Source organism: Pterocles gutturalis, unplaced genomic scaffold (assembly GCF_000699245.1).
Source record: "Pterocles gutturalis isolate BGI_N339 unplaced genomic scaffold, ASM69924v1 scaffold10005, whole genome shotgun sequence".
NCBI lineage: Eukaryota > Metazoa > Chordata > Aves > Pterocliformes > Pteroclidae > Pterocles > Pterocles gutturalis.
Window position 1 is genome coordinate 1 of NW_010143442.1, and position 15552 is coordinate 15552.

A 15552-nucleotide genomic window follows, 5' to 3' on the forward strand; every position below is an offset into this window, starting at 1 on the left:
CTGCCCACCCAGCGACGGGGGTCCACCCCCGGGGGTTAACTCCCTTTTGGGGGTCGGATAAGGGTGAGGATGGGGATGGGGTTGACTTACGGAAGCTGGTGCCGCCACCGCCCTGCCCGCTTAAGCCCAGCCCAGCCCAGCCCGGCTCGGCTCGGCACGGCCCCGCGGAAGGGGGGGTTTAGGCGGGCAGGATGTACGAGTAAAGCCTGGGAGGGAGGTGGGAGGGGGGAATTAAAGGCGCAGAGACCGGAGATTGGATCTACTTGGGTTGCTAGGGGGGTCTTGGATGTTGTCACCCTCTCCCAGCTGCCTGGGATGGAGGGGTACAGCCAGATTGGGGATGCTCCTTCTGCCTTTGCTCTGAGCAAAAAGGCTCGGTACACACAGAAACTGGGGTTGGAAGGAGAAGAGGAAGTGATTTTACCCTGGGAAAGGGTTTGGGGGTGATACAGCACTGCCTCCCAAGTTGCTGACAGCCCAGCTTAGCTGGATGATGCTCTCCACTGTGCCTTGTCCCAGGGTCGGTGACCTTCTGGTGCCAGGGCTAAGCACAATGGTCCCAATGGATGTCACCAACCCTAGTGTCCCTTTTCCTTCCCTCCTGCTTGGGGAGGCTGTGCTCACACCACCTTTCTCCAGGAGCTGGCATCCCTGTGAGCCCTGGCACCCGCAGCTGGCCTGCCAGCCCTGGCACCCGCTCCCCCGAGCTGGCCCTTGCTGCTGGGTGCCAGTCCCACTGCCCTGGGAGCTTCCCGCAGTGGGGGTGCCCATGCCTGCCCTCGGTGACTCAGGTGTGGCTAAGCTGGGTGGTGTCGTTGCTGCCAGGCATGGTTGCAATGGGGCTCGGTGCGGCACTGTGCAGCCCGGTGTGGTGCAACATGACTTTGGCACGGCATGGCCCAGCACGGACCAGCACAGCTCAGCCTGGTGTGGCTTAGGCCAGCACGGCTTGGCTTGGCATGACCAGCTCAGCTCAGCCCCACCTCTGGAAGAAGCTCTGCACCACTATCCTTGTGGTGCCAGGGCTGAGCATGGTGATCCCAATGGGTGTCACCAACCCTGGGGTCTCTTCTCCCCCCCGTCACGCCTGGCTGCAGCTGGGGAGGCTGTCCCCACACCACCTCACCCCAGGGGATAAAAATAAAAACTCCAGGATGCATATGGGGTCAGGAGCTGTGTCCCTCGTCTGAAGGAAGGGCAAGCAGGATGTTCAGAACCAGCTGTAGCTGCCACTGCACCCACAAGGGAACACTCCAGCCCTGGCCAAGAGCCGGAGGAGCTGCCCTCTCCCCGTCCCCACCTAGGAGAGCCCACCACAGACAGCTTGTTCTGCCCATGCTGGCACAGAGGAGGTTTTGGGGGGTGCCCAGCTCCGGGGTAGCGCAGCAGCTGCTCCATCTTATCCTCAGAGGGTGGCTGCATCGCTGCCTGCAGGTTGGAAGAGTAATGGGGTCCCCCTGGGGTCACCAGCCAGCTCTGCACCCAGCTGCAGGCAGCAGCATGCTCTGGGATGAGGAGCAAGCAGACCTGCGATGCAAGGGCTTGGTCCTGAACAGCTCGCCAGCTTTTTCTCAGGTTTTGACCATCATCAAGCACCCCGCCCCTCAGATCCACCCCAGGACAGTGCTGTCCTTGGTGGGACCCTGTTCTCCTTTCCATCTCTTGCCTCATTACCCTTCAGTGGCCTTTAAAGCCGCTTTCACAGCTGACTCTCCTGGGGTATGAGACAGCTCTTGTCTAATCCTGTCACACAGGCTGTCCTGTGTCCTGCCACTTCGGCTTGGGAGCAGTTTCTGTCAAACACCAGCACAAATACCCGTGCAATTTCCTTGTTACCTTCCCTCGAGCTTCCCTTTGCAGCAATGCCTGCAGGGACTTGGCAGCAGGCACGGTTCCTCTTTTTGTCTTTGGTTGTGCCCGGGCGTTGCCTCTTCCCAGTGCTTTAGCTGGGGGCTGCCAGGGCAAGGGAGAGCTTTTTGTTCCCTGCTCACACTGTGCTGCTGGCACATGAAGCCACAGAGCCCGAGCACAACGAGGTGGGAATGGAGGAATGGCTGCCCCACACCTCACCTCCGTGTTGTGCCATCCTCCAAGCAACGCCGCGGTACACAAATCCACGAGGGTGCTTGGCAAAGGTCCTGGGCGGCAGCTGCCTGGGAACCACCCCTGCTCCAGCCTGCACCAGACAGCAGCAAGGAGCAGTCCTGCCTGCTGCGCCTCCCCGTGCATCCCAGGGGCCAGAAACCCCTCATTACTCCTCCTCCTTTTGCACCACGCATGCTCCTGCATCCCTGCTGCAGCTGGGGTCCTCTCCTCCTAGGTCCCAGCCCCCCAATCCACTCCACAAAGAAATGACTGCAAGAACAAGAGCTCCATTTTTTTCCTTTTTTCTTTTGTACACAAATATATACAGGGTATTATACACATCTCTACACAGACAGTGCCACTCAGAACACACAGCTCTCCGTGGGCAGAGCCCTGACAGCCACACAGGCAGCCCAGGCCACAGAGACCGGAGCATCCCAGCCCACCCGCCGGACCGGGGGCAAGGGCAGGAGCTGGGTGCAAGAATAGGGAAGCAGGATCAACATCCTCCCCACCCCAGACTGCGAGCTTTCAGCTCACACACTCATTTAACATCTAGCTCATTGCTGGAGGGGATGGGTGACACTCACCGTGCCCCTCTGCACCCACACGGGCTCCAGCCCTGGCCAAGCCCTGGGAGCGAGGTGACCTGCCCTCCCCATGCATCAAAGACCCACATCTCTTCCCCTCCATCCCCCCTGCTCTCTGGGCCTGGGATTCCTAGAGAGAGGTGTACAGAAAAGTCAGCTACGCCCTCCCCAGAGCAGCCCCCCGCCTGCTCCGTGTGCCTGGCTCCCCTCCTCTAAGGGGGGCGAGGGAGAGAAAAGCCATGGGATGTGACCCCCCCTTCCCCAGAGCGGAGCTGGGCAGGGCTGACGCTTCGCTTGTTCAGGTTTATTAAAGTGCTTGTAGCTCCAGGGCCAGGATAGGTGATTGAGAAGGTCAATAACTGTTCCCTTCCACCCGGCCCCCCCGTCAGACTGCGGAGGGCACGGCCCCCACGAGCCAGAGCAGCACCCACTGATGACAGGCAAAAGGAGGGGGGTAGTGTTCGCAATGAGCACCCAACAGGATGGTGGCAGGGAGGTGAGGGAAATAAATATAGCTCGATAGCAGGGAGATTTATTATTTTCTTTTACATTTTACACAAGGGAAGGGGGGGGGGAAGCAATTGAGGGCAACTGATCCTAACCAGAAACCTCCTCCCAAAGAGCCTTCAACCAGGGTCACACCTCCCTGGGGGTGCCAGGGGCTCCAGTCCACCTCTCCCATCCATCCTGTCCCCTCACTGCCTCCGGAACACAGCTACCAGCAGGGAGGGGGCGAGGGCAGAGGTAGGGGAGGAACACCCCCCTCTCTCAGGTGGGGTGATACCGGAGCCTACACCCACATCAGGCCAGGTGTAGAAAGCCACCACAGCCCCACCAGGCTTTTGTGCTCCTGAAGATGATGGGCTTGCTAAGAAAGGGCTTCCAGGGGCTGCTCTCCCAGGACCCCCTCCCTCTCTCCAGCTGGGGGAAGACCCTGCGGCAGCTCAGGGAAGCATGGGTCTTGCTGCAGCCTCCAGCCCACAGGGTGCCAAGGGCCTCAGCCCAGGACCCTTCCTCCCCTCTCTCCCTAGCACCCAGGAGACCCCCAGCACAGCCCCCCCACCCCTGGGCTTGACTCTGCTGTGCAGACACAGGGCAGCAAAGGGGGGGCGCAGTACCTCACGGGGGTCACGTTGATTTTTTTGTTGGAAAGGGGAGTAAAATGTGCAAAAAAAATGCCACTTAAAATGATGCTGCAATCCCCTGCCTGTGCCCTCGGGGAAGGAGGCGACAGGACCCAAGGGAGAGGCTGGCTGCGCCTCCTCCTGCCCGCAAGAAGTGCCCTCCAGCACCCCTCAACCCTGTGCCCACACCAACTCCGTGCCCCTTCCCCAGGGTGATGCCACCCCTGACCACAAGGCCAGGCTGTCACCTTCCCTGTGCCCGTGGTGGGGGGGGAAGTCTGTCACCAGCCCCCACACCTGGTCCAGCTCCTGGCATGTCACACCAAGTGGATACTGCAAGAGGTTGAGAAAGGGCACGCGTGGGGAGAAGGTGCAACAAAAGCCACCTCCCTCCCTAGGTGGGGCTTCCGATACACTGACTAAAGCTTTTCATCACCTTCCTATAAATCTAATAAATTATTAGTGTTTCTCACCAGGAGGACAGGGGACAGAAGGGTCTGCTGAGAAGACCCCAAAGGTTCCCCCCTTATATCCTCCCGGCAGGTCCAGAGCAGCACCACGGGGGTCACAGTCCCCCTCCTCCCCAGCCCCTGGGGTTTTGGGGTCTAGGGATGTGTTAAAGAAGGTAGCTAGTAAAGAGCATGCCCCCCAAGCTGCTGGGCCAGCATGGGCGTGTAGGGGCAGGGAAATGGAGAGCTCACGGCAGGGTCTCTGCCCTCACTGAAGACAGCAGCCCCGGGGGGGTGGGTGGGCGAGGGCAGTGGCCAGCACCCTCCGTGCCTCTCCTTAGGTCTCCGTGCGCACAGCCTGCCCTGCTCCTGAGCCTCCTTCCCCTCCCGTCCTCCGAGGTCCCTACTGGTGGATCTCGTTCTCTATCAGGCTGTCCTCACACGACTGGAAATCCGTGTCATTCATGCCATCCGCGTTGATGAGCTCCTCGTCCTGCGATCCCTGCTCCTCTGACTCCGTCGCTTCGCCCTCCGGCGAGTCCTGCAGCACTTGGGCGATGTACTTCTGCCAGGACCATGCACAGGGTGGGGGAAAGCAGAAACACACGTGAGCCCAGGGGGTTTCTCACGGCAGCAGAGCACAAGAGGTAAAGCAAGAGGTTGAGTGTGGGGACGTGCTGGGAGCGTGAGGAAGGTCCTAGACTCCATGGGATGTGCCAGGAGAGGGGGTAAAAGTGAGGCTGGCTTGGCCCTGCACTGCTCCAGCCAAACCCCAGCATCCTGGGACAGGCAGCACCCCCAGGGAGCTGGGGCTGGGGGAGCACGGGGCTTCTCAGCACTTTGGAGCCCACACGGACTGGAACACTTGTGCTCCCGTTTTTGCCAGAGGATGCACCCCTCGAGGCTGTGCCTGCCTCCTGTGGGGAATCTCCTCTTGGAGAGATGTCACTGCCCTTGGGAAGGAGCCTGGATTACATGTGCACACATGAACCCTGCTCTCCTGAGGAAGCAGGATGCCCTACATGTACTCCCTAAGCAGCTCTGCACAGACTCCTGCACAGCTAGAAAAATCTCACAGTGGAAGGAAGTGGCTGGAACAGAGCCAGTGAGCCAAGGAGAAATTCAGAAAATTGACTCTGGGATCCCAAAGAGCTGGGCAGGGGAGGGGAGAGTCCCCAAAGCACTTTCACAACCTTTAAAGCAATGTCCAAGCACCAGCCCAGTGGGTGACAGCCTTTGCTGATGCTCAAAGATGCAGAAGGAGAAGGGAGACTGACCTGGCTGGATTCACTGTCCTGGCCGAGAGGCAGAAAGGGAACGCACAGTGTCTGGGAAGCGGTGGGAAAGGGGTGTGCGTGTGTGTGGGGGTGTTACACTTCCACCCCCAGCTGCAGTGAGGGGCACACGGGCCAACACTCGCCTCCTGCCCTTGCTGGGAGACTCCAGGTGCTGCCTCAGAGAGACAAGGAGTGAGGTACGTGGACAGGGAGGAAAAAGGTCAAGAGGTGTTACTTCCCTCTTTACAAACCCGGGTAAGGAGTGGACTAGGGCATGATGGGGGGGACAGGGACTCACAGCTGACTTGGGAGCCGGCAGACTGGTGGCAGGTCTCCCATTCTGCCTGTTTTCTATGGCGTCCACCTCCGTGTGGTCAATCTGGAGAGAAAAGGAGAAACTGAGAGACTGCCAGGGCAACACATCGGCACCACAGGAGCAGCATACAGGCAGCAGGGACAGCCTTGGGACCGTCCCCAGTCTGTGAAGCCAGGGGTGAGCCTCGGGACCCCCCCGGAGCTCCTGCTGTTTTGCAGCTGAGCGGTGCTCCCCAGGAGAGCAGGGTCCCCCAAACCCACCCAGCACTCTGCCTCACCTTGTAGTTGTGAGCGCTGAGGTATTTGAAGTGCCCGAAGCAGACAGCATACAGGCAGCAGGGACAGCCTTGGGACCGTCCCCAGTCTGTGAAGCCAGGGGTGAGCCTCGGGACCCCCCCGGAGCTCCTGCTGTTTTGCAGCTGAGCGGTGCTCCCCAGGAGAGCAGGGTCCCCCAAACCCACCCAGCACTCTGCCTCACCTTGTAGTTGTGAGCGCTGAGGTATTTGAAGTGCCCGAAGCAGACGTGACACAGGCAGATGACAATGGTGATCACGAGGACCACGAAGGTGAACATGGAAGTGGGGGCCAGGAACCCTGGGGCAGATGAAAACCGACGTGGCGGTGCCAGAGGAACTCTGACCGTGCCCCATGGCCAAGGGCGGCCACGGCCCCTGCCCCGCCCGGGAAGGGGACCACTGCCCAGCCAGGGAAGCGGCTCTGCAGGAGGTCGGGGGCTGGCATCCCAGCCCAGCGCTCACCTGTGCGCATGGTGGAGAAGAAGAGAAGCCAGAAGAGGCAGAGGATGGGGGCTGCCACCACCTGGTTCACAGCCCCTGAATGGATCTTCTTGTCCAGCTTGGCAGGCAGGTAAGCGTAATACAGGTTGTAGCGGTCCACCAGGTGCTTAAGCAGCATGTACATGAGCCCTGGGAGAAAGGGAGGGATGCCAGCAGAACAGGGAATCAGCCTCTTTCCCAGTGCCTCTGACCGATGGGGAATATCTCCCCCACCCCATCCTTTCTGCCTCCCCTTCCTCAAGCTCTCGCCAGCCTCTGACACACGGAGGCAGAGGGGTGTCACTTACCGAAGGGGACAATGATGGGGCAGGTGATGCTGTACGTCATGACCACAGTGAAGACGCACATCATCCAGGCGTAAGCGGCTCCAAACTGGAACTCATAGGCCTGGTGCTACAAGAGGCAACAAAAACCCTTCAGCATGTGAACTGAGCAGGGATGTGCAACACACCCAGCTGTACACCCAGCATCAGGTGAGCCCCATGGCAGCACTCCCATCCCCAGGCGATGCCCACAACCCACCCCTCAGCCCCACTACATACTCGCTTGACGTTCCTCCGCTCGGCGGCCGAGCGGGCCAGGCAGAGGCGGATCATGTACATGAGCAAGCCGGGGATGCGCAGCAGGTCCATGGCATTCCCGATGAAGGCAGAGGCGATGACATAGTTGACGAAGAAGGCCCCGTTGTCCGGCAGGAACACACACCTGGGGAGGTGCAGCGAGAACAGGCTGCAGGATGTGCTCCCCTCTCGCCGGGCAGCAGCCAGGAGCCCCCAGTACCTTTGGACACCAACAAGAACCTCGCCCCCTCCCCGTTGCAAAGAAGGGCTTTTTTCCCGGCACCACTTACTCAAATCGCACAGCGGCTTCAGCGAGGAATTTTTTGTCGAACAACCAGCGGAAAAACACATCCAGGCTGTGGGGGAAGGGGTAAGAAGAAAAGAGGAACAGTCAGAAGCAGTGACAGACAGACATGCACATGCAAATATGTGGGAGCTGCTCCAGAAGGACCCAAAGCTCTGACCATAGACTTTTGTTCCCTTTTGGAATGTGTTGCCAGCAATTATGTAAATCAGACACTGGGAAAAACAGTGCAGCCCTCAAAGAGGGACATAAAGCTTCCCACTCGCATGCGTGTTGTTCTGCCTTTGCCCTGGTCCTATCAGTATTCTCCTCTCCCCTCTGCTGGGCACAACATCCATGCAAGGAACAGGTGACTGACTATAGAAGAAACTGGTTAGGGACAAGGGACAATCTCCAACATGGAGATTCAAAAAAAAAAAAATCTCTTAGGAGAAACAAATCCCATTTTCCTCAGTTCTGATTTTTTTTTGATAGAAAACCATCCAATCCACTCACCTTTTTGCTGCTGTCGATGGCTTGTCTATTCCCAGGAGCTGCCTCGCTTAGCCACTGAGGGGCTCTATCCTGACTCCAGAATTTAGGGAGTGTAGATCCTCCACCCTACAATGTGTAAGTAACTCCCTACCACAGTGAGGACCCCCCATCCCACTCCCACTTCTAGTTTTCCCTTCCTCATGCTGTTTCCCTACTTGGCCACTGCTCAGGGCTGCGAGCCCATGCTGATGGCTGGCAGAGGACACACCACTGTTGGCCATGGGGCATTTCTATCACCCCTGCAGGAAGATTTGGGGCTCCCATCCAAACACATGAGCATTGCTGCAGCCTACACAGAACCCTCCCACCCAGCCAAGCAGTGCAACCTACTCAGTTCTGGTTTAAAATGAGGAATTCACTAGTTTTGTGCAATATCTGGAGTGCGCACTGAGCCCAGAGGTGGGCAATGCCTCCTTCACCAGCAGACCTCGAGCAGACTTTTCACACTTCCATCAACTGTGCCAATTTTTGCTGCATTATTGCACCATGGGACATGTAAGTGCATCTACAGATTGCTTCAATAAGCTCCTAAAGACCCAGCCAGGTGTGGTCTGGCCCGGCCCCTTCGTCAGAACTAAACGCCAGCTTCCCAAGGGGACAGTGGCCAGGGCACTTGAAAAAAAAGATGTGGTGTAGGAGAACAACCAGGGGTGCATCTCAACCCTCACTGTGCTCTGGGTCTCTGCACTTGCTTTTCCTTCCCACCAGCCCTACCTGCTCAGACCCAGCGATGGCAGCAGCAAGACCATGAAGATGAGGAAGGTGTAACACTTGTGCATGGTGGTCCTGTTCTCTCCAGACCTGTGGGCAGAGGAGAGGCTGTTAACCTTTCACTGGCACCCCATCAGCCCCAGAAACAGTGTCCCCATCACTTTCTCATCAGAAAGCACTTCCCAGCGTCTAATCTGACACCCCCCCCGTCTGCTACTGGTACACGAACATGCCCCCTTTCCCTCCAGTGTCTCTGAGGTCTGTTTTCCAGTCCCAGTTCCTCCCCCATTGTCTCACAGGCCCTCCCAGTCCTCCTATCTTTAGAGGACTCTCTGCAATAATTTCTCTGGACCTTCAATCCTCAGAGCTGGTGACATTCTCCCCACCACTCTCTGCAACACAGAGCAGAAAACAAACCTCACATTGCACATCTCGTGGGGAACGTGCCTCCCAAGCAGCACATCTGCAGTGCTCTGCACTTCAAATACCTTCCCTACGGCCAGAAGCCCTCGGAAAAGCCATGACATACACACGGGGACAGGCACAGCACCCCTGCCAAGACTCCCCTCACTACTAGCATCTCCCAGTGACCAGCCCCAGCTCCTCCCAGCTTTCTTCTTCTTCTTGCAGACCTACGTCAAGCTCTGCTGAGACAACTGTGCTGCACAGCATCACAGCAGACCCCAAGTGTCCCAGAGGTGCAAAGCAGCATTGTGCTTGGAGCAGAAGGATCCAGCCAGGAGCTTTACATCCATGAGAAATGTCTAGTAGCCAGGCAGCATGCTGATAGGCGTTTTTTGTCCTTACCTGGTCCAGTGGGCTTCAAAGAAGGCAGAATAATACACGATGGTGGGCAGCAGGGCAGAAAAGCACCACAGCAGCAGGGTGGGGAAGAACTGGGTGATGATGGGGTTCTGCAAAGAAGGCAAAGAAGAGACCACGCGTTACACAGCATGGCAGTTCTTGCTGCTGATGCTTTGCTGATGCCAAGCCCCCGGCACCCTGGCCAGGCTCAGCACCTCCCTCGTGGTCAGGCTGACAGGACCTGGGGAACACTGAATCTCTCTCCCTACCCCTCCCTTGCAGGGGCTGTTGTGCTCTGGGGTGGTTCCCATGCTACCCCATCCTGCACCCATCTCCAAAGGCCTTACGTTGAGGTACTCCACGGGCTTGGTGACATTAAACTTGTCCATAGTGGTGATGATGATAGCAGGGGTGGTGAGGAAGAAGAGGAGGATGAAGAGGACCACATTGATCACGAGGCAGCGGATCCACCAGATGAAGCCCCTGATGGAGAGGTGTTCCCTGGGAGGGGAGAAGGAGGAGGGCATCAGGATGGCTGCGTGGGGGAGAAGGGCAGGACAAGGGGGCCTCGTGCATACCATGGCCCCGGCTGCATGAACAGCACTTGGGGCGCCAGCGCAAGGCTTTTCCTTTCCAAATCAGATCAGACCTCCAGCTCAGCCAGGCTGGGCTTCAGCAAGAACAACTCGTTCAGTTACCAGAGGAGCAGACGGGGAGGGAGACAGGGAGGGGGCACCCCTTTCCCATGGGCACTGAGCACATTCCCCACTGAGCTGCTCACCAGTAGATGTTCTGTGGGTCAGGGGCATAGCTGACGGTCCAGTTGGAGACGTGGAGGGACTCGCTGCAGGAGGAGGCCCTGGGCTCCCCACGGCACGCACAGCCCTGGCACTTACAAGCATTGAAATCTTTGAGGATTCTGGAGAGGAAGAGAAAGAGGGAGATGGTGACACAGAGGGCTGTCAGGGACAAGCTCAGGGGAATGCCTTAGTGCTGGCAAGAGATACGGGACACGTCACCCTCCTGGGGAGGACAGGACCTTCTGCACTCACATGGCTGTGATGGTCTCGTTGTGAAAGGTGACAAAGGCCATCCCTAGAGGCTTTTCATTCACCTTCTCCTTCTCTCGTTTGTAGTCATCTTTGAGCTTCTCCTCCAGCTTGGTATAGTACTCGATGGCCTCCACCTAAGCAGGGGGACAGGGGTCAGAGCAGAGACCTGAGGACCCAAGCCCCCATGTGCCCTATTGCTCCAGCTCTCCCCCCACCTCCTCGCAGCCCCTGATGACACAGCAGCACAGGTGGCCACAGGGCTTGGGGTTGATCATGGATGGGGTGTTCTCCTTGCTCTGCAGGTTGGTGAAGTAGATTCGCCCACGCTCAGCTTTCTTCCTGAAACAGGAGAGCAGAAGAGAGGGAAGGAAAGAAAGGAAGAGGGTGGCTCAGAAAAGCTCCTGTGGCACCAGGCTTGAGGAGGAGCCCACAGCCCCTGCCCATCCTGCCCTCTCTCCCAAACCAGGGGTTACCTCTCTGCATCGAGGAACATCAGCCGGGCCACGTCATAGCAGGGACGAGCCTCCAGGACGGTGCAGTTGGCGTAGGCCTCCCTGCGGACGGGAAACACCAGCTCATCACACCCAGCACCACAGGCTGTACCCTCAAGTAAACCCCACAAGAAGCCTCTTCAGACATCAGGTCACCCCTCTGACCCCCCTCTGTGCCTTCATGGGCCACTGGGCTTGGGGTCAGAAGGAGGCAGAAGGGTACAAAGCATTTCTCCTCTCCCCACGGTGCTTCTAAACATGGCCCTGACAGTGTGTTCATTGATGTCCTGATGGAAGAGGAAATTTTTTTTTTTCTGTTTGTTGAAAAGAAAAATATACTTTTCTACAGGGATTGCTGATCAGGGCAGAAGCAGCAGCACAACATCCCACAGACACTGCTTGAGCGCCTCCTGCCTGCATCTCATCTCTGAGCTTGACAACATCTCAGGACATGTCCTGTCCACTTCTTACCACTCTGACCCCCTGTGGCTCTGCAAGAGATAGCTGGGCACATCCCAAGGCACAAAACCACCAACATCACACATTTGGATAAAAATTTGTGCAGAAAAGTAACAGCGAGATGCCCCAAGTAAAAGCATTCACCAACTTCACCTAGCTTTCTGCTCTCAATGTATTATTGACATCCCAGGTAACACTAACGCTACCTCAATAAAAACACCCTTGTTACAGGGGGCCTTTGGTTAGGGACACAGGGAGACTCACTCAAAGTGTTTCTTGATCTTCTCTGGCTCAGCATATTTTGAGATCCCATTGATGAAGAGAGTCCGCTTAACCTGGAAGAAAAAAAATTGAGCTAGCAGGTAGGTGTGGATGGTGTGAAAGACCAGATTGTGGCAAACCCCCCCAAGGCCTGAGTCAGCGATGGGAAAGGGCAGACCCACCACTTCTAGGACCCAGGGCTCCCCCTCTCCTATGCTTCCAGTAGCTGCTGGCATCCTGCAGGTTGACAAGTTAGGGGCTTAGGCTGCAGCTGCCTGAACAGAAACAGGGGGTGCCCTTCAGAAACAAAGAAGGCAAAAGCAGGTGGAGCAACCCCTGAGGAAGCCATGGGGGTGGCCCCACACGTTCACCCAGTGCAGGACTCTCCTGTTTCCCCACAGGCAGCCTGCTGCTCTGGCAGGTGGATCTGCCTTTGGTCAAGCAGAATAAAAGAACAGCTGAAACAATCCAGCCCCAAACTGCTGTGGGAAGTGGGGTGCTCAGCACTCTCAACCTGACTCGACAGAAGGGCATAGGAGAATGTGCCTGGGAGAGCAGCCAGGTCCCACTCACCAAGTCATCCTCTTTGTAGCGCATCTTGGAGGTGTGCCGGCGCATGCTGTACACCGTCAGCAGCAGGTACAGGAAGGCAAAAGATGTGTGTAGCCACAGCAGGTTATTCCTGGCACAAGAGAGACCACAAAGGTCAACGCAAGGTTGTCACCACAAGTCTGTGTATGGTTGGTCAAGCCCTGAGTTATGCTGGGGCCGTGAGCACTGTAACCAGCACGGCACCCACATGCCCTACAACCAACTCTCAGGAGCTCAGCCTGGAAACTGGAGCAGTAACCATAGCCTCACAGCAAGGGCAGAAATGCAACCTTCAAGGAGACGAGGCTCTGCAGCAAGTGGACATTTACAAAACACACCAAGGGCCTCAATTATCCATCCTACCCCTGCCCACACGTACCCAGAATTCAGGTTAGCAATGGTTGTCCTCCCAAAGCTGTAGGCGTTGTTTTCTAGGGAGAAAGAGGCAGATACAAGCACGTTCAGATATACTGAGTGGCACAGAGAACCACTGGGGTGGGCTACGGCAGGAATCTCACCTGCACAACACCCCAAAACCCAAACTGCCCAGGATGACCCTCTGGATGTGCCACGCTCAAAGGGGGACAGCAGTCAGGGTTTGTCTGGGTTAGTCCTGTCCTGCCCTCCACCGCTGCCCTGGGGTTTGGGACAGGGTGTTGAAAGCAGCTCCCCCAGCCCAGCCAAAGGCTCTCTGCTCTCACCTAGCAGGTCTCCTGAGAAGTTGACAGGTAACACGATGCCCACAGAGAGCACACCCACGGCCACCAGCAGCCCGATGATGTGCCTCTGGAAGGACAGGTAGTGCACCGCATCACCCCCACACTTGTCCCGGATCTCATCATCCCTGTCAGGGAGAGAAAAAGCCATCAGGCAATCTTCTATATTCCCTCAAGTGCTTAAGAAAAGCACAGGGTTATGGCTGCCCTCATGGTCTGAGCCCACACAGCACCCCTGGTTCTGCCCTGCAGAGCTGGGTAGAGAGCCCAGTAGCCAGCCTTGAACCAGCATGGGCAGAAACCTGCTGGTGCAATGCTTACTGCAGCCCCACTCCCCATGCCCCTGCCCTCTGCGCCCCAGGACAGGCAGCTAGACCATGCAAACCTCAGCTCACACCCTTCTGGTGGGTCTTGCTGAGATATGGGATGGCTGACACTATCCCACAGCACTCTGAAGCCAAGTGCTTAGGAGACTACCCTGAGCATCATCAGGCTGGGAGTGTCTCCCTGCATCCTCCAGTCCCCCGTTGGTGGCCACTCCTTGGACAGCAATGCCGCTAGGAGGGGTCCCAGGGAGAGGAGCATCTCTGCAGAGCAGCAGACAGTGTTTCTGAGATGGGACTGAGGCAGGGGGGACCTGGGCTGGGTCCTCTCCTCTGTAACAGACTATGTGACCTTAGTTTTGGCTTTGGGACTCCTCATCTATTCCTGTCTTTGCCTGTTCTCTCCAGAGGACACGCTTTGCTTGTGCCTTTCAGAGAAAGGGCTGCAGCAAGGGCAGCGAGGTCACACAGCTGTACTGCGCTGGCTGTCCCCACACCCTGCGCTGCCTCTCCCCCTTCCCCATGTGGGTCCCCTCTGCAGGTCCTGGGGTACTTACTTTATCCTGAAGATGGCTGTCAGCCAGGAGCAGAAACCCTGTGCAGAAAGAAGACAGGAGGGTCTCGGGTCACTCTGTGTTCCCTTATCCCTGCTCCCTCCTTTGAAGGCTCAGGGGACCAGGCTGGTGTCCTTGTACCTACACAGACTTGGCTCAGGGGGAACAGACCATGAGCACCCCGACATGCAGAGCCATGGATGGGCCAAGGCGAAGGAGATGACAGCGCTACTCCATGGGGCACACCACAGGTGGGACTCTGCCATGGCGCTGTCCCCTACCAGCGGTCAGCACAACCTCCCAGGCCACCCATGGGCTCCTGGCTAGCACAGAAGCTCTCCACAGCCTAGGGACAGCCAGAAAATTCACCATACAGGTACTTTAGCCATTATCCTGGCCAAGAGGAGCTCTGCAGGGACTGGGAAGGAAGGTTGGGCCAAAGCTAGTGCTCCTCAAAGGACACCTGGGGGAGGAATATTTCTCCATCCATCACACCCTGTTATCCTACTGAACCGTGCCTCCCTCCCCTTTAGAGAGGAAAGCAATAGAGGTTGACAGCAGTGCGAGGAGGAGCTGACAATGTCTGCAACGCTGGGATGATAGGTTCGACAGATCTCTGTTAAGCCACAAGGATGTACAGGCTACTTATTTAAGCCCATGTCTAGAAGCCATGTAGTTGCGTCTCCTTGAGCTCTAAAGGCATGGGACCTAAGGCCTGGGGATGGGCAAACAGTGTTTTTTCTAAGAGCCCTTGATTCAGACAAGCTGTGGGCTCCTAGCCCCTCAAAAGGAGGGTGTTTTGACTCGTGCTTGCTACTCACATTGTCCCTCTGGTCGAAGTCCACAGAGCTGGAGACAGAGGTGAGGCGTTCGTAGCGGTCATGGTTGTCGGAGTGCAGGGCGGAGGCTACGCTAAAATGACAAGCGGGAGGCGAGGGAGAAAAGTTAGAAGACACGAGGAGGCAGCCTGGTGAGGAACCAAGAGCACCCAGAGGTTAATTCAGGTCAGTTTGCCCCAGGTGAGATGGAGAGAGGTGAGATCAGAGAGCAGCAGGAAGCAAAGACCTCAGACGGCACACCCTGAGCCCAGGGCTCGACCCTGGATGCTACTCGCTCAGCACCTTCCGAGAGGCACCCGCATTACGCAGCATCCCCTGCGAGCAGGGGCTGGCAGCGGCTGCCGCGGAGGTGAGATGAGGTCTGTTTAGTGCTGGGTTTGGACAGAGGAGAGGAGGTGGGGACCAGAGGGTGCTGCAGCCCCAGCGCTCCGGAGAGGTGCTGGGAGCGGTGCCCATCCTGGAGGGCCTGGCTTGCCCTAGGGAAGAGGACGGGTGGGAGCCTGGTGGGCTGTATCCTGGTACACCAGTCCTCCCCACCCTCAGTGCTTCAGTGCGGGGAAACCCAGGAGCAGGAGGAAGGCAGCTGAACCCCAGCGGCTGGGCTGCCTGGAGCCAGGCTCAGCCCAACCTGCTCCACAGCCTCAGCTGGGCATCCTGCCTGGAAATCCCTGCAGCAGGAGTCGGGCAGGCAGCTGGAAGGGAATTTCTGCAGGCTA

At 57.5% G+C, this 15552-nt stretch overlaps 1 protein-coding gene across 1 annotated transcript in view; it reads right to left on the reverse strand.

Moving 5' to 3' along the window:
* Nucleotides 1-4651: 4651 nt before the first annotated feature.
* The window catches only part of TMEM63B (transmembrane protein 63B), a 15624-nt gene continuing 4723 nt past the window's right edge, over nucleotides 4652-15552 (reverse strand). The window contains exons 4-23 of the mRNA XM_010084740.1: nucleotides 14819-14909; nucleotides 14001-14038; nucleotides 13106-13248; nucleotides 12784-12835; nucleotides 12387-12495; nucleotides 11817-11887; nucleotides 11076-11156; nucleotides 10818-10941; nucleotides 10603-10736; nucleotides 10332-10469; nucleotides 9898-10051; nucleotides 9554-9660; nucleotides 8750-8836; nucleotides 7488-7553; nucleotides 7180-7342; nucleotides 6925-7030; nucleotides 6599-6766; nucleotides 6319-6434; nucleotides 5824-5904; nucleotides 4652-4813 (exon numbers count right to left, since the gene is read on the reverse strand). Coding sequence (XP_010083042.1) covers nucleotides 4652-4813; nucleotides 5824-5904; nucleotides 6319-6434; nucleotides 6599-6766; nucleotides 6925-7030; nucleotides 7180-7342; nucleotides 7488-7553; nucleotides 8750-8836; nucleotides 9554-9660; nucleotides 9898-10051; nucleotides 10332-10469; nucleotides 10603-10736; nucleotides 10818-10941; nucleotides 11076-11156; nucleotides 11817-11887; nucleotides 12387-12495; nucleotides 12784-12835; nucleotides 13106-13248; nucleotides 14001-14038; nucleotides 14819-14909 — 2191 coding nt within the window. The remainder of the gene's footprint in view (nucleotides 4814-5823; nucleotides 5905-6318; nucleotides 6435-6598; nucleotides 6767-6924; nucleotides 7031-7179; nucleotides 7343-7487; nucleotides 7554-8749; nucleotides 8837-9553; nucleotides 9661-9897; nucleotides 10052-10331; nucleotides 10470-10602; nucleotides 10737-10817; nucleotides 10942-11075; nucleotides 11157-11816; nucleotides 11888-12386; nucleotides 12496-12783; nucleotides 12836-13105; nucleotides 13249-14000; nucleotides 14039-14818; nucleotides 14910-15552) is intronic.